We start from the raw sequence: 26,887 nt of genomic DNA, 5'->3' as shown, positions 1-26,887 counted from the left end.
GGTCCACATAAATTTGTATGAATGAGTTCTAATACATTTTTAGACTTACTTTCACTACTATGGAAGGTGCCCTTTTTATTCTTCCCTAAGGCACACCCTTTGCAAGTTCCTTCATGATCTTGTTTTAGTTTAGGTAAACCTGTCACAATTTTCTCTATGGAAGACAATGCTCGAAAGTGTAGGTGCCCTAATCTTCTATGCCATATTTCACTTGTAGTAGAGGATTCATGAATTAAGGCTTAAGAAGGAGGAGTGCAAATCTTGTATAGGCATCCATGTCAAATTCTTATGGTGTGAGCTTTCTTTATATTTGAGTTCTTAGGCCATGCTAGAACTTTACCATCCATGAAGGTAATTCGGTATCCTTTGTCTTCAAGAGCTGAAATGGAAACCAAATTTCGCTTGATACCTGATACAAATAATATGCCTATCAATTGAAGAGAGATTCCAGAATTTAGTTGAATAGTGCAGGTTCTGATTCCTTTGACAGGGTAGTTGGAGTCATCCCCAATGGTGACTTCTTCATTTGTATTTTCCACTAGACTGTCAAGATGTTCTCTGAATCCTGTTATATGACAAGATGCTCCACTGTCCATGACCCAAGTATTAAGGTTGGTAGAAACTTGGCTTGATAGGGCTAAATAGAATACAAGTCTTTCAGAGTCCTTATCCGAGCTAGCCTTACTAGCCTCTGCTAGGGAAACTTGTGGCTTAGGCCTATCCGGACACTTCATTGCAAAGTGACCATATTTGTCACATCTATAACATTGTACTTTAGACATGTCCCTTCTTTTCTTGAATGAGTGTTTTCCATGGAAGTCCTTCCCTTTCCTTCGTTTGGAGTTGCCTTTCTTCCCTTTCTTGTGAGAATTTGAATTTAGGCCTTGAATCTCTTCATTAGAGGTATTTACGCCAATTCCTCTAGTAATCAGCCTTGACTCTTCTTGAATGCAATCGGTTTTTAAACGATCAAACTTAGGAAGTTTAGATCGAGCACTTATCCCCTGTATGAATCCTTCCCAAGATGTAGGGAGTCCGTTAAGGGCCAGCATTGTTAACTCCTTGCTCTCAATTGTGTGTCCAATGGTGGACAGCTGATCTCTTAATTCTGTTATCCTCATGAAGTAAGATGTGATGGTTTCTCCCTTGTTCATTTTGACATGGTGGAGTTGCTGTTTTAAAGCCAGAGCCCTCCTAGTATTATTTATTTCATACATGTTCTCTAGAGTTGTGAACATTTGATATGATGTATCTAGTTTGGATATGATCGGAACTATATGATCGGAACTGCATCCACTAGTATCTTCATAGCTTTGTTGTTGTTCTTTGTCCATATAAGTTTCTCATCATCTTCCTCAGGTATAGGTATTGCCTTCTCCACAAATGTATTCAAATCATGTTCTTTTAGTGCAAGCATGATTCTAAATTTCCAAGATACAAAATTTGCAGCTCCTTCAAGTCGGTCCTCAAATCTAACACCATTCACCATTTTGTTTGATATAAAGTTTTAGAGAGTTTAATGGTGGTTAGATTGCCTCTTTTTATCAATCTGATCGGATCTACCCTTATGCTAGCTCTGATACCATGTTAAGGTTTGATCAGATTTTAGAGGTTATGGTATTTTAATTTTTCTATATAAGATATTGATCACAAAGTCTTTATAATTTCTTCTTGAATATTAACATATATATATGTCAATTTGCAGAAATTATAATATCAATACTGATGATATGGAGAAGTAAACAATATAAAGAGATTGTAATGCAGATCAGAATGGTATATATAATGCTGCTGATGTATGCTTAATCCAACAATTCCAAAATATATATTTTGCTGTAACTTGTTCGGCACTTATTGATTACGGTACCTCCCAAGTCATATTGAATCGGTTTTACATATACAACAGCGTGGAGACATGTCTCTACACGAACATAGTCCGCGTAGAGACATGCCTCTACGTAGACATGTCCACGAATTGTTATCGGCTGTTTATTATCGATGACTAACATCCATACACATTGTGATATAATTAAGTTCAATACACATTGCAATATAATTAAGTTCGATACACATTATCGAACCGTAGTTACATCAAGGCATTACTAATAATATCGGTATCATAGTATGCTGTCATTGATAGCATAGTATGATATCGATATCATTAGTATGGATATCGATACTCAATATCGATGTATGAATTATTATCAACAATGCGATAAGTATTGTCAGCATGATTATTATTATTAAATAGTATGAATAACAGCATGATTTACATCATTAGCAAGATTAACAATGGTTATATTTCAATCATGTATATATGTATATATATAATATACATGTACAATATTATATATATATACAGGATAGTTATCTTACTATTATTAATCATGTATTATGATAATCAATAATCATAGTGAAATACAAAGAAAAGATAGTAATCAAATGCCCAAGGCCGATAGGCCACTTATGCATTTGATTTCATCGATAGGAGAAATCCGACCGAAGCTACAAATCATTAACAAGACCCTCTTCCACTTCGAATGGAACCTGGATTCCATCTTCTGTCTCCTGCTGTTTGACATTTGTTATTTGCATAAATGGAGGAAATTCACCAGTTAAGAGCGATAATATGATGCTAATTTGACCTACTTTGAACTATGACTCTGATTTGTTATCAATCCTCTTGAAATTAGAGCTAAAATCAGTCTGAATATGGTCTGAGGCATCAAAATCAGAGCTAGTATTGATTGAGAATATGTCTAATTTTGAACTCGAAATTGGAAATTAGATCTAAGAACACTTCTGCTAATTAAAATCAGACTCAGAATATCATGAAAATATTGAAAAGCAGTCTGCCTTGAATAAAATTAGACCCTAAGCTAATTCTGAAAACACAGAACCAAACTCAGAAATTTTCCAGCATTGGAAACCAGACTTAATAAATATTCTGGAGACCTAAAATATACTAGGAATCATGAAACATGGTCTGATGTAAGCTTTCAAATCGGGAATCAGACTGAGAAACTTTCGATATCATGGAATTTGGACTTTATGGAATAACAATCAGATAAGAATCAGACTCTAAAGTATTTAAAAATCACAGAATAAGGTCTGATTGAAGCTGTGAAATGCGAAGATTCAACTAAAATGGAGCCTGAAAATCAAAATCAGAACAAATACAAACCCCACAAATCGCAAAATCAGACTGAGAATACCCTGGAACTTGAATTTTCAGACTTGGAAATTCAGATGTTTGAAGAACAGACCCTGAATGTAAGTAATTTCTGAGATGAACTTCAAATTAGGTAATTAAACTCAGACTTGGAGATCACATCCTTGGAACAATTAGGCCCAATTTATGTCATGCTTGAATCGAAATCTCAGAAACACCCCTATCAAACTCATGAACTGTGAAAAATTAGCATTCTACAGCAATGCATTGATTGAATTATGAGAATTAAGACAGGAGAGAAACTTTGAAAGGAAAATCTCAGAATTTAGCCCTCAAATTGCTTCAGACCTGCAGAAATCCTCGAGGAATGCTGATGATTGATCCTTGAATGCCTGGAATCTTCCTTAGAACCTGCAATAAAACTCTCCAAATCACCTAAAAACTCATAGAAAGATGGCTAGGAAAGTTCGAATTCCAAGAGAGATGAAGAAAGAAGTGTGAGAAGTGAAAGCCAAGGCCTATACTTATAGGAATTGGAAGGATTGTTTTTTTTGTTTTGTTTTTTTGAACTTTTTAGGATTTCAAAAAAAACTCTTCTAGAAGCTTTCTTCCTTAGGCAAGTTTATTTTTGTTTTTGTTTTTTAATTTTAAATTGTTTTAAATCACTTCCTCTTCCTTGGGCGAATTTGAATATGTGCCTTTTTGTTTTATATTTTTCTTTTTTTTTTCTTTTTTCCTTTTTTTTTAATTTCCATAATACTTTTCTCTTAGGCAAATTACCTTGCTTTATTAACCTTGCCAAGTTCACAAAAATAAAAGAACTCTCCAAGTTATGGAAATTATTTCCAATGCTTGGCTTTTTCCTTTCTTTTGTGCCAACACTTAGCCATCTTTCTCTATGATTTTCAATGTAACCTTTGGAACTGATCTTCTAGAACAAATTTCAGACCTGGAATCACCAAAAACCCAAAAAAGAAAAAAGCAACTCTCTATTTTTAGAAAGAAAAAAAAAAACAAGCCGAAAAAGTTGTCTCCCGAAATGGCCCCAAAGTGCCAAAAACATAACTTTCTAAATTTAGGAAAAAGCAAAAAAGCAAAATTCGTAGGAAAAAGCAAGTTGTCAGAATTGATCCCAAGGAATTGCAATTTCACTCCTTCCATCCATCCAAGACCGTTTGTAGCATCAAATCACCCTTTTGACCATTGCTTCATTTTTTGACTTTAAAGACTTCCCCAAATTTCACGAAACTTGACTCATTTCTGAGCCTCAAAGACTGGAGACCAAAACCCTAACCTAAACAAACGAAAAAAAAAAAAGAGGGGGTCCCCATTTGCAATGAGGCGATGTGTGATTACGTCACAACAAGGTCCTCACCTCTCATGAACTTGAAAGGTTGATCAGCCTTCCTATTTGCAGCCATTTCTATCCAATTCAAAATAGCTTAACTAATGAATATATCATAGCATATTTATCAAATAGAAATACAATTAATTTTACTTAAATTGGGAAACAGTATTCAAATTAGAAAATAATGCAAACACTTACAAATTATCCCTATATAGTTTCAGCAAAGAATAATTATTGCATTCATACACTCCTCTCATATTTTCACACATCAACTTACTAATTTTAGGTTGACAATAATAAATCAGATTTGCTCTTTACTGGTTATTTCCTCATTTTAAATCAAATGTCTATTCAATTCCAGGTCAGAATATTTATTTTCTGATCTCTTATTTCCCATTTGATTGATCCTTCATGGATGCTTATCTAATTGATTCGTCCTTCCTCTTATATCTTCAAGTAAGAAGAAGTCACACCCTATCATTAAACCTATTTCCCTTGCAAGGGATACAACCCTTCATCGTTGCACTTGGAGAATAATAAGTTAACTTCAATTAAACCTCTACCCTTTGATAAATCCTTAATATATGACCCGCTTCTTCTATGGATCGCTAGCATCTTTATTTTAATTAGCCTAAGTTATACTTTAAGGGCTGCACCATGAAATAATAGTCTAGACTGCCTTTTCTTGTCATTGTTGTGATCTAACTTTCATCAGGGCTGTGATCTGGTAGCCCCTTTTGGCAGGGGCATGACATTTTGATATCCAAAGTGACCTATAAATACTCATTTGTGTCGAAAATTCATCTTTGAAATATAATATTCTGTTTCCTTCTTGTAAGATTACTACTTGTAATATCTCTTTTGTCCAGGATAGCAGTAGTGGTCTAAAGTTAATACTACTATGATTTCTCCTAACATGGCAGGACATGACACTACAACAGCTCCTTGAATTGGATTGACACATTAATTTCAATCTCATTTGGGCATAGAGTTTCACTTCTCATTTACAAATGTAGCCCATGCAGTCCAATTATACCACAAATTGCCCAGATTTAAGCTTCCCAACCGGTCATATGTTCAGTTTGGTCTGACATATGACCCCACTTCACTTCCTGATTGGGTGTTGACAGGAACACTAACTTAGTAGGAAGCCCAATTAAGCCCAAAGAATAGTGAGCCCAATTAAGCCCAAGAGAATGGAGCATCCAACTAAGACAACTCAAAGCCTTGGCCCACAAGTGGCAGGAACATCCAACTAAGACAATTCCATCACTTGGGCTGGCCTACTTAATTCGAAGGAATCAGTCTGCTGCCTCTCCCTAACATATTTCCTTTGATCCCATGTACAATTGCTTGTGGGACAAGAACTTCTATTTGCCTGAATGTCGATATCTTATATCCAATCTGATCTGATCCTTCAATGATTGATTGATTAAATGAATATATTCCTTTGATTTGACGATTTGAGGTATTGGTGAGTGATGATTAGGTGATTGTTGATTTAATAGATTAATGCTTGATTGCTGAATTGTTTGCTTCCTTAATCCCAAGATGAAGTGATGATTGATGTGGATTTGATGATTGTTTGCTTGATCTTGTTGATTCATTGTTTGCATCCATTCCATTTGCAGCAATAAGATGCTTCCAGTTCACTCAATAAAAATTGGTTACATGATTCTCAATGCAGGGAGGAAATGATGAAGTCGATCTTAATGATCTCCTTCATTTTAGATAAAATGGATGGTGTTTGAGCTCACCACTCATGAATACTATGGTAAAATGGATTGTGTTTGAGCTCACCACAAGTAATCTGATGTCTTCAAATTTTTTCCGGTTCTTAAAAATGCTATATATATGACTTTTTTAACTTCTGTGTTTTAATAACTGAACACAGAATTCTGGATCCCTTTAAAAAAAATCCTTTATTCACCATGGCCAAAATGACCATGTTTTAGACCTTTTTTCTGTATACCATTTTGATCCAGAAATTTCTGTCATTCAAAACCCATGGACTGTGGAAATCAGAAGTCATAAAAATTGTCCCCTTCTAATCATTGCTGGGATGATGACCTGAAATGGCGATGTTATGAAGAAAATACTAATTGCATGTGTTTATGAAGAAACTTCTGTTTGTCAGCATAGGCTATAGAAATCTGACTTCAACAATTTTTTTCCTTTTGAGCATTGTGGGGATGGTGATGCAGAACAATATTTCACTTTAATTTATTTTTTTGCTATTTTATCTAGAAATTTCAGTCTATAAATACTACGGATATGGAATTGTGAAGTATTAAAAAATGTCTTCTAAAAATGGTGAGGAGTTACCTTCGGCTTAGATAGCACTATGCAAGGGCAGTACAAAAAGAAATCTAAGTGTTAGGTATGTTCTATTGAGGAGAGAAGTCATCCATGGCTACGAAGCTTCCGAGAATGTGATGAAGAGTTTGCAGGTGCGCGGCACCACCAATTTCATCACGACTCACAGTTATGGTGGCGGAACGCCTGCTTTGAAATTTTACTGTAGCAGGGTTATTGTTTACGGTGATTGTTTTTCGTGGGGGATGCCAGATGAATTGGATAGTCATGCTCCCTGGAAGGCCTTTGTTAGATCGGAGAGCACAGTTAGTGTTGGGAAGGCACGTGGTACACCATGCAAAATGTGGAGGCACTGCTGAGGCACGTGGTTTGCTGGATAGACTGAGGAAGCATAGACGAGGCACGTGAGCTAAACAACAGAATGTCACAAAGATACACGTGTTCCAAGTATGAACTCATCTTTTCAGGCGTAAGGTTCCCCAAAATATTCATTGCAAGTTTGTAAACATTATTACGGAAGTCAAAACCCAGAAATGTAAAACTTTTCACGGTGGGTAAAACTTTTCCGGTCTCAAGCGTGAGACATTTCCGACAGGGAGTTCCTCCGTTAAAATAGCCTATAGGCTAATTATTTTAATTTTATTCTTTTATATTTTAATTTTATTTTCATTTTAATTCTTTTATATTTTAATATAATTATTAGTGGTGACATTACAAATGATCTCGTTGCTCATGGTTGTGACATTGTAGTATGGCCATGGATGTATGTAATGCAGGGTTATGCTGCTGGATTTCCACCATAATGATCTTGTGTTACTCGCAGTTGTGACATTGTAGTATGGCCATGGATATATGGCTGAGCTGTTGCCAATTTGTTCAATGGTGGAGAGCATGTGTTTAAGGCATGAGCTGGGAGCATATTACCTCCATGAAGCCAATGGTTCAAGATCTCCTTGTACTTCTGATAGAGAACTAGTACTCTGTGAATGTATTGGAACTGCTTTATTGAATAATATATAAGTGTGCTTTGGAGATTGAGTTTTCCCCGAAAGGGTTTCCGAAGATATATCTTATGTCATGTTTTTATGTTGTTTAGCTTCAGATCCATAACCTTTTTGCATTGCTTCTCTCCTAAGTGCTTAGTTTACCTTTGCAAGCTTGGTTTCCTTTCATTTGGTATGAGAGCTTAGTTTCGAGTTTTGGATACAAGTGATGCTAGGCGAATAGTTTCTTTCATCTAGTATCAAAGCCATGGGTTTTGAATAGAGAAGAGTTTTCTCCTTGTGATAATAGAACTGCTTTTCCTCTGGCAACATGCCCTCTACTATCCACATAAACAAGGGTTAGTGCTTGATCCCTGAGCCTTACCAGATAAAAATCAAAATACCATAATTATTCTGTGAAACCACAGGATGCTGTACTTTGTAATTGTATTACTAAAATACAAAATGCCAAAAGTTATCTTAGACGTTGTTGCGCATCTTCCAAATCTTCACTTGGATATTCTTTAAAAGTTATAGAGGTCTATGGCATGCCAAAAGCAATGGGTGGAGCAATATTTCACATAGCTTGAACAATGTCAAAAATGAATTCTATAGGGCATCGCTTGCCTAATTGTAGGCACTAAAAACACTATAAACTTTTGAATGTGATGAGGACACTTTATATACTGCAGGCATCAGTACCTCATGTAATACCATATTTGCAACAGTCTAAGCTCATCAAATATATGTAGTAATACTTGAATATTGTTCTTTCAACAGACTCTTTAGAAATTAAAAAACTTGGACTTGTTTTTCAAAGTTTTAAATCATAGAATGATTATCTCAGTAAATAACATTCTGAGATATGCAGTGCTTTAATTTTTTTACATTAAATCCAATCCATAAAATAATAGCTGATCTGAGATAGATATCAAACCTGGTGGCAGAGCTCGCCTATACAGTTGCAAAGCTGGCTCCAAAACATTGCTAACCCATGCCAGCTGGGAGACCCATTTATTTTTAGTTGAATCCTCTGCATTACCACCTAGCTCATGATTGGAAATTTTCTTCAAAGAGGACATCCTTTCACTCAATTCAGGTGGCATGATGCCATGAGCTTCGTTACCTTCCTCTTGCATCTTGTCACCAGCCATCTTTTTTGATTCAGATTGTTGCAAACGAGAATAAGAAAAAATAGCTTGAACAGATTTGCCACATGCTTGAAGCTGGTTTCTAAGATTGGTCAAGCTATTGTCTGTGAAATTCACTTTCTGTTAGCAACTTGAGAGATTAAAAAAATAATGCAAGTGAAACAACATCAAACAAATGCACACAAACACTTGCTCCCTACTCAATCTTAGCTAATTTATAAACTAAAAATTATAAATCTTCCCATCGTTGTTTTGGTATTGAAAAAACAACCCATTTGTTTCACAAAAATTTAGTGTAATGCTTGTTCTCTACTCTTAAATAGGTCATTATATCAGTCTGCATTGCAGAAAGAAAAAAAATGTCCATGTTGTTCAAGGAATCAGAAACCTCGAAAAATGAGAATCAAAAATGCCATGGCAAGGTAACAAAGCTCAGAATCAGCAGGCAACAATCTTAGAAATGAAGGAAACATCTGGAAATGGTATCAAAAATTTCAAGAATATTCTGGAAAGCTGAGTTACAATGCAAAATGTTCTGGAAATTTCTCAAAAATGACTAGAAATGTTTCAGAATTTGCTGGAAAAGTTTGCAAAATTTTTAATCCCAACTGTATAAGTTTTTCCCATAGAAGATGCTTTGGAAACCTGTTTTCAAGTTTCCATCCTACATAAAACAGTTACTGAGATTCAGGGGAAAAATTCTTCTTTTTCAATCTAATTTCCATTTCTAGTACATTTACAAAAAGAAGCACATTCTGTTGTGTTTGAGAATTTCAAATGCTAAAATATTGCAGATCAACTTTGTAATGTCCCCATTTTTGAGGCAGAATAATTAATTAAGTTGTCCCAATTAATGATATTTCTTAAGGATAGCTTAATTGATTATTTTAATTAGAAGTATTAAGTTAATTATTTATAAAGTTATCAAATAAATAAAAATTAAAAGGTAACTTTATATTTAATTAATTTAATAAAATGACTTAATTAATATTATATCATAAAAGTCATTTAAGTGAAATAATATTATTTCTAGAAGCTTCTTGAAAAGATGGATAAAAAGTATAAAAGAAGGTCAAGTTAAGCTTCTAATCATTGAGGATTTGATATTTGATTTGGAGCTCTTCGTGGTGAAGGAACCAGCTTGGGTTTCTACCATTATTGGTCATTGAGAACAATACCTCCCATTGATTGGCATAACTGAGGTGGTGAAAGATTCCTCCGAAGGGTTGCAGCTGAGAGGAAGACATTTAAGTCTTTCTAATTAAGCTTCATTGGTGGCCATAGGCCAAAATTTCTAAGGTCATCTTGCATAGTAGATTGGAGATCATTGGTAGAATTTGATTGCAATGATTAGTTGCATTGGAGGCATATTGGAGGCGTTGGAAGACTGATTTTATTATTTTCTGAAGTCTGATGTAAAGTTGCACTCATTTTGGACAGCCATTGGAAACCACGATTTCACTCATGGAGGGTTCATGCTACATCGATTCCACTTGCTAGTTGGAGCACCCTCTTGCTTGGGTCATAGCAATGGAGTTTAATGCTTAGGGGGAGACAACAGGGCTGCCATTTATTTATTATTGACATTCATATCAGAACAGGGGCGATTTTGGAAAAAAGGTTGATTTGGCAAGAGGAGAGCATAAAGTGTATTGATATTGTTTGCTTCTTCATCCCCACACCTAGGCGCTTCATCCAGGTTCACTTTGCATTGTTTGCATTCAAATTTCAGTCATGTATGCATGAATTTATGGGCTGCCATTAGTACTCAGAATTTTCTGAAATAATATTCCATTGTAAGCCAAGAGTCTTCGTCATTTCTTAAGTACTTTGTAATCAGTCAATTGCTTTTCAATAATGAGGAATAAGGTAGTATTCAGCTCATATGTTGTTACTTCAATTTATAGTTTGCATGCCAAGTTTTTGTGAAAATGCCTCTTGGCTGTAGGTGCATATTTGTCATTGAAATTCATCGATATGCATTTGAGAAAGAGCAAAGAGTCATTAATACTTTGAGTTTATAATTTAGATATCATAGAAATCATTTGCAATTGCATTTCTTGTGTATCGGTGTCAATAACATGCAAAGTTGTGCAAACCCTTTTCTGTGTCAATAACACACAAGGTTATCAGTTTGAAACTCAGACCAGCAAGCTAAATGTTGTATGCGAACTGTTTGATATTATACCTTGGGTCATAAACATCAAGGAAGCAGTCAGTTTTTGGTAACAGCAGGTTTGAGGGTTGTAGGACAACTGTTTGACAATTTTCATTGAGCCTATCTTCAGCATTTTAAGGCCATAATCAGCAAGGGATATTACAAACTTTGATTGAGCTAAGGCAATGTCTACCATTGAAATAAAATGCAGGCGTTTTGGAAATGGGTACTACATGAAATTAACCAGAGTAGAAACCCTAATTGTACTCTTTATAAATACTAATACTAATTCTAATACTATTGCTGATTAATATTTCTTGATGGATTGACAAGTCAATCTTTGAATAATACTTGAATGCTTTATAAATGCTTGCTGCTTGAATTGATTTTTTGAATTATATTTATTGTCAAGTGTATTTTTGAACTGCTGCTCTGAATTGATATTCTAAATGGATGATCTCCCAAATGATTTGTTTTTCTTCTTATACCTTCGAATGAGAGGAAGTCACACCTCTTCACTTTGCAAGGGATACATCTCTTCATTATGTGCTACCCTATAATCTTTCTTTATTGTTAATTGTTTGCTTTATCAAATCACTGCCCAAGACATGCATTTTGTTTAATATCAATCGACCTTTATCATTATCTTTATCCTCTTTTAATTTCCTTGCCCAAGTTTATTGGTGATAAAGGCAGCAATTAGATTTGTGAAGGCTACAATCTTTGGCCAGGGGCATGCCAATCTACCCTTCCCAAGATTGATTATCCATGCACAATTTTAAATTAGTAAAAATTGCTACTCCTTCCCAAGCGGCATCCTCCATAGGAAAATTCTTCCATTTAGCCAGATATTCCAAAATAACCTTATTCCTTAGTTTCTTCTCTCTCATGTCAATGATGCCCTGAGTTTCCAAAATTAATTTGCCTTCGTCGTCAAGTGGGAGTAACTACAGACATGGTGTGACATGTTGATCTAGCACCTTCTTGAGGCGAGATACATGGAAGACATTATGAATTCAACTATTTATCGGTAACTCCAATTCATAAGCAACCTCGTCAATCCTTCAAATAATCTTAGAAGGCCCATAGAATTGTGGCTTGAGTTTCTCAACTCCACTTCCCTTGATAAAGAATTGTTTACAAGGTTGCAATCTTCGAGAGACCAAGTCTCCAACTTTAAATGTTATTTCAAATCTTTGACAATCTGCATACATGTTTTTGAGTGTGTTTAAAATATCTACACTTTGTTGCACCAAGTCTCTTGCTCCAAAGACTCTATTTTATGTAAGAATCAAATCTCCGAATGATGCTGCCTCATATTGTAATGCCTCCTCCTCCTAGCCAGTTCAGTATTGTTAGTGAACAGATTTGTCCTTCAACAAATACATACACATACTAACTCCAAATGCCCAGGATAAAGGACAAAGAGCACCAACAGTTGGATAGATTATCATTGAATTGATAATCTTCCTCTGAATTGAGAGGTACAGCTCCCTCTTTACAAGATTTACAATGAATTAAAATGTTGAATATGTCTTTAACCAGAAGACACAAAGGCACGTTAACACTCATCCATCAACATGGCATGAATGTGATTCAGAATTTAAATAACAAAGAGAGAAACAAATAAATAGCACACAGACCATCTATTTGATCTTCTCACATACACAGATCTGATCAAGTCTCTCTCATGTCTCACAGGACAAGGGGGATCAGAACATCCATGCAAAATCAACAAAAGACCCACTCATTAAATTAATTCACAAACTTCTGAAAGTGAAATGACCGAGGAAGCACCAAATGCTGCATAAACGAATATTTATCCCAACAGAGATTTTCTATTCACATTCAAATGCACAGATTTGAAAATACAATTTATCTGTTCGCCATAATGGAGCGAGTATTAAGAAGATTATAAAGCACCAAGAATCTATAATCAAAAGAATGCACAAGTTTACACACAGGCAAAATCTGCATTTCTTTATTTCTCAATACAATCTGGAATACACAGACCCAAGTCCCTTACAACAAACAAAAATAATAACTCATGAAAACTACTTCCCCTCTTACAGTCAGAAATTTGAAAATTTCTCCCTTTCTCTATAGCACCCCCACTCCTCCAAAAAGAAGAAGAAGAAGAAGAAGCCCTTCTTTTCTGGAGAAACTTTCCTTAAATAATTGTCATCTCCTTCCGTAACTGAATCTTGAAATGATTATTAATTAATCTTTTTTTTCCTTTCATCTTTTATCCTCTTCGTGATAACTTTTTTTAAAATCTTCAAATCTTTTATCTCAGAATTTTTATATACCCGTACTCAGATATAAATAAATTTTGACCGAGACCATATTTTTCCGATCGCTTCGGTGAGAATTTAGAAAACTAGGTTTTCTAAAACATGTTAAAATTTCAGCGCGATCCAACGGTTAAATTTATAGTTATGCTCCCCGCACCGAGACTGATTTTTTTTGTCTCAGAAAATTAGTCATTACAGATTACATTGAAATTTACAAACATTAAACATGCCAATATTATTGGATTTTGAATTTGTTGAAATGTTGAAGTCACACACTTTGAACCTGCATTTGATGAACCGCTGAACTCTAAATTTGAACCTCTGAAATCGAACCTTGAACCTTTTGAACTTTTTGAACCACTTGAACCTTTTGAACCTTTTGAACCTTGAACCTTGAACCTTGAACTTTTTGAACCTTGAACCATGAACTTTGAACCTGCGAGATTCAAGCAAATGGTTCAAAAACACAAACTGCACCCACAATATAATGCATTGATTTTTTTTCTTTCCATTTTCCTGCGCGTTGAACCTTGAACATGAACCAAAAAGGTTCAATGGTTCAAGTTCAATGACCGAAAATTACAAAGCCCGAAATTTGAACTTTGAACTTTTTGAACCTGCACGCTTGAACCAAAAAAGTTCAAGTTCAATGAACAAAAATTACAAAGCCTGCTCCAGTTGAATTCAAACTTTGAACTTGAACCCGAACTTTGAACTTTTGAAAAGGTTCAAGGTTCAAGTTCAATGACAATTGTTCTTTTGGGCTGCCATAGAAAAACCTGCATAACTTTTTACTGAGAGCTCCGTTTCTTATGAAATTTTAACTGTAGAATAAATGGGTCTAGTAGAGAATAACCTAGAAATCATTTTGGCATAGGAGACCTAAGACTTGAGATTTAATTGTTTGGATATATGGGTAAGCCAAAAATAAAACAATTAAAATCTCTCAGCCAACATGGAGTTTGGCCATAAAAACTTCAGCAAACAATAACTGATTTTTAGCTGATTGTGAGACTTTAGGCACGAGCAAAAATATGGGGGTAACAAGTATTCAAGGTTAGTGTTGTCACAAAATCTTGCACCCTTGTTGAGCTATCAACTCAGCAACCTTGTGAAACATGGAAACAACCCTTGCTGAGCTATCATGATCCCTGCTGTTCACTCTAATGTTTATATCGAGATGGTCAATTTCCTTTAATGATCGATTCCCTGTTCTCTTTCGTCAGATGTTGCTACTGTATCAGGGCCTTTCCCAGGTTTCGTACCCGTTCTGATACCATGTTGAGACATGGACTAGCTAGGACTCGAACCTAGGACCTTCCATACGTTGTTGGAGTGCTCTACCACTGAGCTACTGGCCCCTCTTGGAACAGTCCATCGTCAGTCCGGGTGTGGCTTAAATCCAACACCAACACCCCCCCTTAAGCCACACCTCTCGTGTGCTTGGGGCTCCTATCCTGGACTTGGCTCTGATACCATGTTGAATTTATGGTGCTCGATTAACCACGAGCACTGATTTGCCCTCCCAGCCATAGACAATGCACGATTGTCTCCCCCAGGCACTGCTTATTCTCAATATAGCAGATGGTATGTTATTTCTCCAATTTATTCAAGAGGAAAGATTAATCTTCCTTTATACCTTTTGTGGTGCCCCTTCACCAAGGGATGCCACTCTTCCAATTGGCACCAATTATAATATTATTAATATAATATAATAATTATACAATATAATTATAATATAGTTATATTATCATATAGTAATAATATTATCACAATAAATAAAATATAATTATATTATCACAATATAATATAATTATATTATCACAATAAATATAATTATATTATATTATCACAATATAATCACAATAATAATATAATAATTATATTGTCAATTTAATTACTATATTATCAATAATTATCAATATAATTATTATATCACAATAAATATCAATATAATTATATTATTACAACCTTTGTGTTGTCTATGTCGGCCTAAAGGAATCCGACCATAGCATCAACACTCCCTCTAAGCCGATTAAGCCAATTAAGCCACTTACATATTTGTCTTCCTCAGGCTGGACGTGATGACCAACGCTGCCAATCTTCAACACTCCCTCTCAGCTAGGGAGGATACTTCCAGCTGCACAAGACATGTCACCTCATCGAGATGTCAACCACAATGGCTACTCTCATAGGGTAGATCCAACATGGACAAGAGAGGCATATATTAAATATGCAAAGTCGAATGACTACTTGCATATTTATGAGTTGGCCCTTTGAAGAATCTGACCTTAGCTATAACATCAGACATCTTTCTATAATCATGATCGGTTATACAAACCGATTCATACAAACCTGATAATAATGATTAATACTAATCACTAACACAAACCCGATAATGATAATAATCAACCTGATAAATAACATACCCGATAATAGTAAGTGTTGGTTAAGGCAAATTTAATCATGGAAACCCCGATAATATATAATCGGATTTAATAATAATATTAAGAATGAATGCAGATTGATTGATATAATCAAATGTGTAAGGTCGATAGGCCACTTACACATTTGATCTGCATAGTCGGCCTTATCCGATTCCGACTGAAGCTATATAATCAACAGTCCCTCTTAGCTAGGGAGGAATCCTTCTTAATGTTTACAAGTTACATCACCTTATTGTGATGATTGACCACAATGGCTACATCCATATGTGGAAAGGAAAGATATCACCTCTTTGTGATATCAACCATCATGGCTTATCCATAGGTATCACCTCACGTGATATCCACCATTATGGTTTATATATAGATATCTCCTCACGTAATATCCACCATTATGACTTATCCATAGATATCACCTCACGTGATATCCACCATTATGGCTTATCCATAGATATCACCTCACGAGATATCAACCATTATTGTGAGATCATCACCTCACAATGATGGTAAGATGCACAAGTGTTCATCATTGTGGGATCGTCACCTCACAATGATATTCACCATGGCTCATCCAGAGGGTAAACACACAAGTACAAGAAAATCACCACGAACTCTCTCATGTGGTGTCGTCATGGCGTCACACACATGACATCCACCATGAACCATATCAAAGGGTGGAGATAAGGGCTTACACCTCAAGTCTCTCTCAAAGAGAAATGCATTAACAAGAGTTTACACTTTATACATCTTTTGAAGAGAAGAATACATTAGTATATATATAAACAAATCAATGAAGCTGAGACTCAATCTCAACTAGGGCTTCATTCTCCACCATACCAAGCTTACCTCGAAAGCACGCAAACTTTGTTCTGGAGAGAGGCTTGGTGAGAATGTCTGTCGTTTTCTCATCAGTACTAATGTATCTCAACTGAATAGCATTCCTTTCCACCATGTCTCTAACATAGTGATGCTTGATCTCCACATGCTTCGTTCTATCATGAAACAAAGGATTGACAGAAAGTTTTACACAACTTTGATTATCACATTGGATAAATGTATTATCACATTGGATAAATGTATGCTCAAAGGATTGCACAAACAATCCTGCAAGAAGCTTCCAAAGCCACACTGCTTCTCGTGCTCCCACAAATGTTGCAATATACTTAGCCTCTATAGAGCTTAGCGCCACTGAAGACTGTTTCATCGATGTAGACATAGACTTGTAAGCCAACATCCCAAATCTCTTCAAAAATTATGTGAATCCTTCTAAACCTGATATCAACCTTCTGACCTCCTTGTCCAAGGTTGCTTCTAAAGCTGAAATGTCAGGCTCCCTCTGAATCTGAAATGTCAGGATCCCTCTAACTGTTGATTCTTCCTCTTTGAAGAGACGTCTCCAGCCACCAACTCAATTTCATGGCAGCAGCCTGTGATGCTTCCTTACAGGATGTAGCAAGCTCATCCACCCTTGAATGCAATCTCCATCCTGAAAGCATTCAGAGAGATTAATAATGGTGCAAGACCATCTCAAAGAGAAATATCAATGCTGGAATCATACATGGTTCGCTATAGCATGAATTAATAACTATATGAAAAATTCATGAACATTATTCAACCATGAAAACCTATCTCTTAATTGGTTAGTCTTCCTCACAATCCACCAATGTCCTTTCCTAAACGGCCCTTGCCATCACTCATCACCTATCTTCAGCTCAGCAACGACAATATCATCCTTATCACTGGTCACGTCAGCACAATGTGATAACTAGTATAATCCGATCATGGCATCATTGGAGGTGGTGGCAGAGATTATCAAGCAAGTCGCTTGAGCAAATTCGCTGACAAAATTGATTTCGTTGTCCCTAAGATGACCGACTTTACTGATTCTAAGTAAATAATATTACCACTCTTGATAGAGGGACTTGCTAGTAATAAGGCAATTCGTCTTGATGAATCGATAAGGTCAAATTGGCCACCCTTATGTTTGCTCAAAACTATTAATAGTTGTACCTTGAGTGGGAATCACTTCTATTCACAAATCTCCCGTAGAATGTCACCTTTGTCAAATTCATTACAAATGGAGCTGAATAAGCTTGTGCAATATTGGTTGTCAAAATCGTTTGTGCATAGTGAGCACAAATCAGAATCGCTGCTTATAAACTTATCAAAGTCACTATTCAAATGCAATTCACTATGATGTTCGAATTGCCACCACATAAATCAATTTCAATCAAGGACTCAAGTTAATTAACCAAATAACTGCCGATGATGAAAATGATATGGTTCGTTGTGTTTGCAGGGTTGAATTCGCTGTCAATATTGATGTTGTATTACCAACCTAGAAGGATGATATAAAAATCGGTTCCTTGGTGAATATTGCCCAAAATCTGGAAAACACAAATTGCTGCTCCTTCTCAAAAGCGCATTGCTCCCTAGCCAATTCGCTAAAAAAGTAGAGTCGCTGAAAATTAAAATGTAGAGGCGAATTCGGTGCTCCATGGAAATCAATTCAGATGTTAGATCGCTGTCCACATGTGGTTGTGCATACAAAATTCGAACATCATCACCACCTTCATCTGCTAAAACTAGATCGCTGATGTCAAAATAAAGTCGCCATGCTCTTGAGATAAAATAGTTGATTTTTGCTAATGAAGATAGTGAAATCGTTCCAAAATGTAATCGCTGAGTATCGCCCCAATCAGGTGGTGCAATGGATCAATGTGGGTGATTCACCTGTATGCAAGCAATATTGATTTGAATTCGATCAATGAAATGATCAAATTCAAGCTTATAACGTTTCTTAAAGTCCGATGCCTTATTGATATTGCTTGTATTAAATAGTTTGCATTAAAAAACATCATGATCCCTGCTGTTCATTCTGATGTTTATATCGGGATGGTCAATTTCCTTTAATGATCGATTCCCTGTTCTCTTCCGTCAGATGTTGCTACTATATCAGGGCCTTTCCTGGGTTTCGTACCCGTTCTGATACCATGTTGAGACATGGACCAGCTAGGACTCGAACCTAGGAACTTCCATACGCTACTTTATGAAAGCAATACAACCTCTAATCTAATATTTGCATTGCTTTATATGTAAAGGGGTTTAAACAAAGCCATTGACTGGCTTATCAAAATAGCTGCCTTTCCTGACCAGCTTCTGATGCTCTTCATGTTTGTGGACAACCAGCCAAGAAAAGAAAAATGATAAGCACCCGACAAGTTGTTGGACTACCTCCCAAAGCTTGAGAACAAAGAAGTTCACCCATGTTTGGATATTGTCCTCTTGCTCTCCTTGATGCTCAATCCCATGCTTAGAGGTAAGCATGACAAGGGATGACCTACGGAGCTCAATCTGAGCTAGATGCTTGATCGAACACCCTCTTAAAAATTCTAAGTTCAAGCAAAAAACATTGAACTCACTGTCTTGCTCAGCCGCCTTGATATCTCGCTGGCTAGCAAGGGCCGGCATTGATGACTCATCTGCTGAAGTGTGAATCTCTTGTTGTTGCTCATGGCACTCTTCCAGCTGAGGAGACGATGATCGGATGTAGATGGATAAGCAAAAACCTTCCAACTCATCCCAGAATTGATCTTCATCAATCTCCTCCATGCTTCGCTTCGTGCTAGGAAATGCCCCCACATCACAACAATCTTGATGATTATTGGGAGAAGTATGAAGCTCCTCCCTTTGGAACGTAGGTTCTATTGTGATGTTATGCATAGGTTGAGAGACACCCCTATGCATGTCAACTGTTTCATCCTCAAGGAAAAAATTGTGCCCATGTTTCGCCACCTCCAGCTCAGTCTCATGCTCATGTTGCAGCTCCTCAACGTCCTTGAATTCCATCTGCTAATCATCCAAGACCTCATCAGTCGTGGGCATGTCCTCTTCCTCATTCTCAATGAAGAAAGGAAGCTCATCAAATAAGAGGAAATAATCCTCTCCTTTGTTGCCACTTTTCACCTGGGTAAGGCTTCCCGAAGAGTGATTATCCTTAATCACCTCATGCAACAAGCCTGATGTTTCATCCTTGCAAGCATGTGAGAGCTCACAAATGGCAAGCAACATCTCCCCCTTTCCCCACTCACTGGCGCAATCAGCTCTCCATATGACAGGTCTACCCTTGAAGAGCAAAATAGTATCAAGACGAGAGGGTTGAGTGGGTGAAAAATTTTGCAAGGGAAGTTGAGGCGTTTGAATTTCTTGCATAGAAGAAGACCCTTGAGGTGGGCGCCTCTATGGGATAGTGGATTGGGAGCTTCTAAATTTTGGGATGTTGAATCTTGGAGGCTCAATCGAAGGCTTAGAGGGTGCCCCTTGTTTGAAACTTGGAATTTCAAACATGGGCACCTTAGGGGCAGACCTTTTTTCCTGCATGAGTTGCCTCTCTCGAGCTGCTAATTGTCTAATTTGTTCCTCACGGACAACAACCTACTCTGCGAGGAACTGCTCATGTCATTGTTTTTGTGCCTCCTCATGTTGTCGCTGGAGTTGGGCTTGATAAGCAAGTTGCGCCTATCATAGGTAGCTCTCTTGCTCCAGGTCAATGGCCTTGAGTTGGTCTTGAAAGCTTTGCATCATAATTCTAATGCTGAGGTCTTCTTAACTTTTCATATTTTGATGTTGGCTGGGAGGATGTGGATGTTGAATGGGAGCAAAAGAGGCATATTGGGGTTGTTGATAAACATATGATGGATGACAAGAAGGTTGAGCAAAGGTGGGTGGGTGGTAAGCACTAGGAAAGTACCCACCTACTACTGAAGTGGAGTTGCTTGGGTCGAAACTAGGAGCAGTCCTAGTTTGATTTTGTTGGCAAGGAGGCGAAAAATAACTTGCATATTCATAAAATGGAGGGGGAAAAGAGCGCTTCTCATAATATATTTCCATGACAATAGCATAGAGAAGGCCAAAGCCTATTTAAAAGTTGTTGCAAATAAGAGTAACAGGTCTGCTCTAACCAGAGAGATAGGCACATACCAGCCAGGTCACCAAATTGATTGAACCATAGAGTCGCCAGGTGCTTGAAATGCGCCTCTTGAAGGCTGAGTGTACTGAAGAAAGCACCAATCTTAAGCTTGACAAAGAACTTGTCCCACCGGGCGTGCCAAAAACTGTTGTCACAAAAGCTTGCACCCTAACTGAGCTATCAACTCGACAACCTTGTGAAACATGTAAACAACCCCAAAGTGTGGGACCTTGCGCAAGGGGGTTGAATCTCTGGAGAAGGTTGACTTCCTTTTCAATCCAGATGCAGGTGTTGAACCAACTCAACACTCCAATCAATACTTCTGAACCTATCCTAACAGCTTGCAAAGGAAAAGGGATGAGAGAAACGCTTAAAATGAAAGGGAGAGATGTTTCTCTCCCCACCCGAAATGGCACAAAGAATCAACTAAAATACCCAAGAGATGCACAAACTTCAGTTGCATAAATGACCTCAACGCATGTATGGAGGTTAAAACTTGTTGAATGTCAAGAGGGGAAAAGGTTTCCCACAAGTCACACCCAGAAACAAGTTAACACAGTATATGTGTGAAAGAAAGCCACAACATACACTTACAATGAAGGTAAGAACACATACACAACATGCATAAGTTGAAGTAAGGCAAGAATGATAATTTCAATTCATTATAAAGCCAATGACCAAACTTACAGTTGCAGAAATGCAAGATAAATACAAGTCTTCAAGATAAGTGAAAGAGCATAGAAAAGCTCAAGCCAGCAGGGAGAGAACCCTTTACAATGAGGCTTAACAACCTTTATATAGAAAACTGGTCGCAGAGGAGAGACCATTGGTCAACGAAGAGAAGCCTTGACCTTTGTGTGTGCAGAGAAATGTCAGTCAGGGAATGCAAGGAAGTGCATGCACCTGACATTGTGTACAAGCGTGCAACCCGGCCATACCCTGACAATGCAATCCCAAGAAGAAAGGTACTTCTAGAAGGTGGATTGCCTAACATTCCAAAGTCAAAGCATGCAGGCATGACATAGGTAACCACAAATAAGAATGGCCTTGTACTCCACCTGACGGAAATCCTGCAAAAATCATTGAATGCGCCCCTATAGCTCCATGAAAGAAAGTGTACAAGTCGCAAGAGTTGGTGGAGCACTAAGAGCTTTGAGTGATGATCACGCCATCTAGAAGTGTTGCAAGCCGAAAGGAAGTCGGAAGACTTCGGAAACTCGGGTTCCCGAAGTTGGGAAGACTTCTGAAACTCGGGTTTCCGGAGTTGGGAAGACTTAAACTTTGGGATTTCGGGATTCCGGGATTCTGGAATTCCGAAGAAGGGAAAGGCAAGGACTTGGCGATTTTCGAGATTCCGAAGTTATGGAGTTCCGGGGAAGGGAAGACTTAGGAACTAGGGAACTTCAGGGTTCCGGAGTTTCGGGGTTGAGAACTTAGGAACTTGGGAACCTGGGGGTTCCAAGGTTAAGGACTTAGGAACTTGGGAACCTGGGGATTCTGGAGTTCCGGGCAAGATAAGACTTAAACTTGGGAACTTTGGGGTTCTGGAGTTCCGGGGTCAAGTAAGGAAAGACTTAGGCTTCCATCTGACAAGACAACACTTCACACTTCATGATTCCATTGTTTTCTCTTTCATCAACTAGGGCAGCGCTGGTCCATGGAACATATCTCTGATCGGTTCTCACTGATGGACCAAGGGTGTCATAAAATGACAATAGTTAGTCTATCAACGAATCCTCATAGACTAATGATATGAATAATGGACACTTGATTTGATGATTTTCTCCTGATTCAGATGGCACTCTAGAGCCCATTTGGTGGGAATCGATTAATAATTATATTATCACCAAGTTATCGGTCTAAAACTACACTAGAACGAAGCAATACACCTCCTAGAAGTGACTTAACTCTACAGAGAGAGTGAGGTGCCTCCTTGCCACGTACCCTTGAGGAGAGAGAAAAAGGTTAACTTGAAGGTTTTAAAAAGTCAAGTTAATATTTATTAACTAATGTATTTCTCCTAAAGTGACTTTATGTTATAAGGTGATTTAAAAGCTTATCTTGGACACCTTAAGAGTGAGTGAAGACAAATAAAAGAATAAAGTAAATCACTAAGTGGGAAAACCTAATGAGGCATTAGAAAAAGAAGAAACCCTAATTAGGGTGAAAGGAGATGAGAGAGTTATAAAGGCATTGGGATTCATTTGTTAGACATGTTATGTTAGATTATTTCTCTTTCTTGTCTCTTGAGAGGAGCATAGCTGGACCCTAGGGGTTAGAGCTGCTTGTGGAGACGAAAACCTCCATTAGCAAATACACTTGCAGTTGTAGGAGATCAACCAAGATTGTGCAAGAGAAATCTCATAGCAGGGGTTTCATTGGAGCTTCAAAGATTTTCAATTTTGAAGAGTTGCTGGTTGATTTCTGAGTGAGTTGTCTTCTTGCTAGGACGACCTCATGTTGAGCATATTTGGAGCAAAAGCAAAGCCAATATCCTCATGGTTTTGTGTTAGTTACAATAGGTTTTCATTAGCAATTTACTTAAAAGCATTTTTGGTTAAAGTTTTCAAGATTTCTGAGATTTTGAATCAGTTTTGTGAGTGAGGTGCTTGGCTGTGAGGCCGACCCCTCTTGTATAGTTTGGGAGCCAAGGAAAGTGCTATAACTGTTATTTGGTGTTGTTCCAGTCAGCTTCATCTTCTGCAGTGGAAAGGACAGTTTTGGTTGCTGGTTTTAAGGGTTATTTCAGAGATTTATGAAGGGATTTTCTGAGTTAGCTGCCTGCTTGTCTAGCTGACCCTCTCTAAGCCATATCTGGAGCTAGGAGGCCTATGTTAATGCTGTCCAGCCTTGGGGTTGCAAGGCTCTTTCATAAACAGCAGTTCATATAGGTATTTCTTCATAGTACGGAAGGTTGAAGTGAGTACAAAGCCAAATTCGAAGCAGATCAGTCTGAACCAGCTTTTAAAGAGGAGGAATTCCTAGGACAAGCACTGGCTGCTACCTCCAGAATCAGATTTGCAACACTATTCCAGCTCATTCACTTCCTCTTATTTACCTTGTGAAAGGTCATGTTTCATACCCTAACCTAGAGCCATCAAACGGGTATGTCCTCTTTTAGTTGTACTTATGAACTCAAAGTTATTGAGGTAAAATCAGTGGTTGTTACAGACTGATTATATATCAGATTTGAAACCTTTGTAATCAGATCTTGATAGTAATAAAACAATTTATTTAGAATTAAGTTATCATATCTTGATTGCAATCTACGGGTTTGTTACTATTGTTGTTTATGCATTGGAAAGCACTCAAAAACATCAAACAAACAAACAACAAACCATTCTGCAACTTCTGTCTAGCTCAGAAAGAACATCAAAAAAATGAAATATAGTATTTTTGATCTAAAATAAACAAGCAGGTTGCAGTTTCAGTCCTCCACCAGGGCCGGGACATTACACATACCCATATGGTGCCTTGAAAGGACTCATCTCTATTGACATATGATGAGCATTATTGTAACAATATTCTTCAAGATGTAACCTGTTGATGTTTTTTTATACACATGCGAACACAGAATAAAATACCCAAACAGTATCTTATCCTCTCTTGAACAAATCTCTCAAATGCTGAAGATTAGCTTAAGGATCACTTGAGAAGACTCCAAGGTTCATGAATGTAGGATCATTACGTGTGGATAAGCTCATTGGTTTGATGTGATTATGCTGGAATCACAAAAGGACTTACGTTTGAATGCTTGAATGTTTGATTTGCTGGAACTTAGATCATGTTGTTGCAATTTAGTGATGTTTTTTGCCCTAGACTAACTTGAATTGAAAAAAAAGGGCAAAAGGAAAGGGTTGAGAGAGTCTATTCTAAGACCTAGAATGTAAGAAGATAGTTGAATGATTAGCTGGAATCCTACTGGGCAAGGTCTCACCATCAAATAGAACAATTTGACACAAGGTCAGTGCAATCTTCTATGGACATTTCAAAAATGTTCAAATCATTATCATCAAACATTGCTCACCATTCAAGTTAATGCATAAACAAAGGATGCTTAACAATTTGAGGTTAGATTCATATCATTCCAATTGACCACGCAAGGCACACTTACAATCAATAAGAGGCTAGAGGTATGGACTAGGCAGATTCCTCAAGAATACATTCAACAATTTCCTCCATTCAAACCAATCAACATGAAATTAAATTGAGAAGTAAAGACCATGCGAGTTGTTGAAGCCACAAATCAAATTCACCATAACTTCAATGAAATCAATTGTTCTCTACAACAAGGTTTAGCAGCAATCTTTGCCTTCTCCTAATCTAACTTCTATTCTAATCTAGCTATTCTTCTAAAAACTATCTATTTGCTAATTATTCACTATTAACTAACTATTCTAGCACTATTAACTATTAAACTTTACAAATGAGAGACTTGATCCTTTTATAGTGCTCTCAATACAATTCAACGGCTCAGACTAATTTGAGATCAATGGCCAAGATTTTACAATGGAAACCCTAATTAGGGTTTGTTACAACAAACTCAATTTGGCCAATGAAACAATTACCACACTATGGCATGACCAATAGATAACAAGGGTAGGTGTCTCAGAGTTTGTGCCATCACAAGTGAGTCAGGTACATCGAATCAAGACGTGCTAATGTGGACTTCATTGATTGGTGGAAGGGATGACTGGGCTGCCACCTCAATCTTGCACTTGTAAACTTGATTTGATTCACCATCATGAAGGGATGTTGAGAGATATCTCTTGATACTCAACATTACCTAGTTTGCTCAAAAGGATGATGATGATGGGAAGCAAACTTTGATTAACTCTTCTGAAACTATCTGCTTCTTCAATCATGCTCAATGTAGGTCTTGTGATGACTTTGGTTCATCCTCCTTCGTTTTCGACATACTTGATGAATGATGCAACTGGTTGAATGTGGCTCTTCATCGTACTGACTTCGATTCTTGGATTCCCAAAGGGAATTCAAGATTGTAAAACATCCTTCCATCATGTAGGTTATCCTTCCTTGATGCTCTAGTGCCTTGTGATAGAATGAGAACCTTGAAGATATCCCGCTCTATTGCTTACAGCTATGCAATTGAGGTGGTGAGAGTCTTTAAACACTTTGAGATCTTCTCTTCCTTGATGTTCTTGTGTTTGTTGTAGAAGCTTCTTGAAGAGGTCCTCCTTGTATCTTGCTTCATCTCCTACAAAACAAACAAGAGAGTATCAAATACACTTGATATATAGATTTAATAAGAACATATAAAGAGAATTCGCCCTCATGAAGCGACACTTGAAGTTGTTTTAGCGCTCTTTGGAGAGGAGTTCTTGAAGTTTATCCCACCCTTGAAGTTCATTAAATTGCCCTCGTCTTGCCTTTGAATTTAATTCCATTCTTGAAATTCGCTTTTGCAGCTCAGAACATGAAGTTCGCTCCCCTCTGTCCATTCATGAAGTTCACTCTTGCATGTTGAGTTTGTGAAATTCAATATGAAATTCGCTCATGCATGCTAATTCATGAAGTTGAGATTTGCTCATGTAGGTTTGAACATGAAGCTGAAATTTGTTTATGTATGCTTGAAGATGAAGATTGCTCTAGATGGTGTGCACATGAATCTTGTTTCAATCAATTCGCTGCAATCTTCTAAGTCATGAAGTTCACCTTTGTAGAAATTCGCTCCAAATCGTCAACTCATGAAGTTCGCTCCTAACCTTAAACTCATGAAGTTCGCTCCAAATTGTTAACACATGAAGTTTGCTCCAATTTCTCATCTCCTAAAGTCGCTCTGATTTTGAAATTCATGAAGTACACTCATGCTTCTCAATACACTTGAATTCGCTCTCCTACCTTTGATCGTGAATTTCGCTCCATTTCCCTTACTCATGAAGTGCATTATGTATAAAATTTGCTCCATTTCATTGATTCATGAAGTATACTTGTAAAGTTCGCTCCAAAAACCCAACTCATGAAGTTGGAAAATTTCGCTCCAAGAAGGCAACTCATGAAGTTGGAAAATTCGCTCCAAGAAGGCAACTCA

General features: G+C 37.2%; 1 protein-coding gene across 2 annotated transcripts in view; it reads right to left on the bottom strand.

The window, feature by feature from the left end:
• The window catches only part of LOC131034414 (uncharacterized), a 137,208-nt gene that overhangs the window by 92,240 nt on the left and 18,081 nt on the right, over positions 1–26,887 (bottom strand). For both annotated transcript variants that reach the window (XM_057965887.2, XM_057965888.2), the window contains exon 2: positions 8,757–9,074. In XM_057965887.2, coding sequence (XP_057821870.2) covers positions 8,757–9,074 — 318 coding nt within the window. The remainder of the gene's footprint in view (positions 1–8,756; positions 9,075–26,887) is intronic.

Source organism: Cryptomeria japonica, chromosome 8 (assembly GCF_030272615.1).
Source record: "Cryptomeria japonica chromosome 8, Sugi_1.0, whole genome shotgun sequence".
Taxonomy (NCBI): Eukaryota; Viridiplantae; Streptophyta; class Pinopsida; order Cupressales; family Cupressaceae; genus Cryptomeria; species Cryptomeria japonica.
Note: the sequence above shows the minus strand (reverse complement) of the source record. Positions and strands in the feature narration are given on the sequence as shown.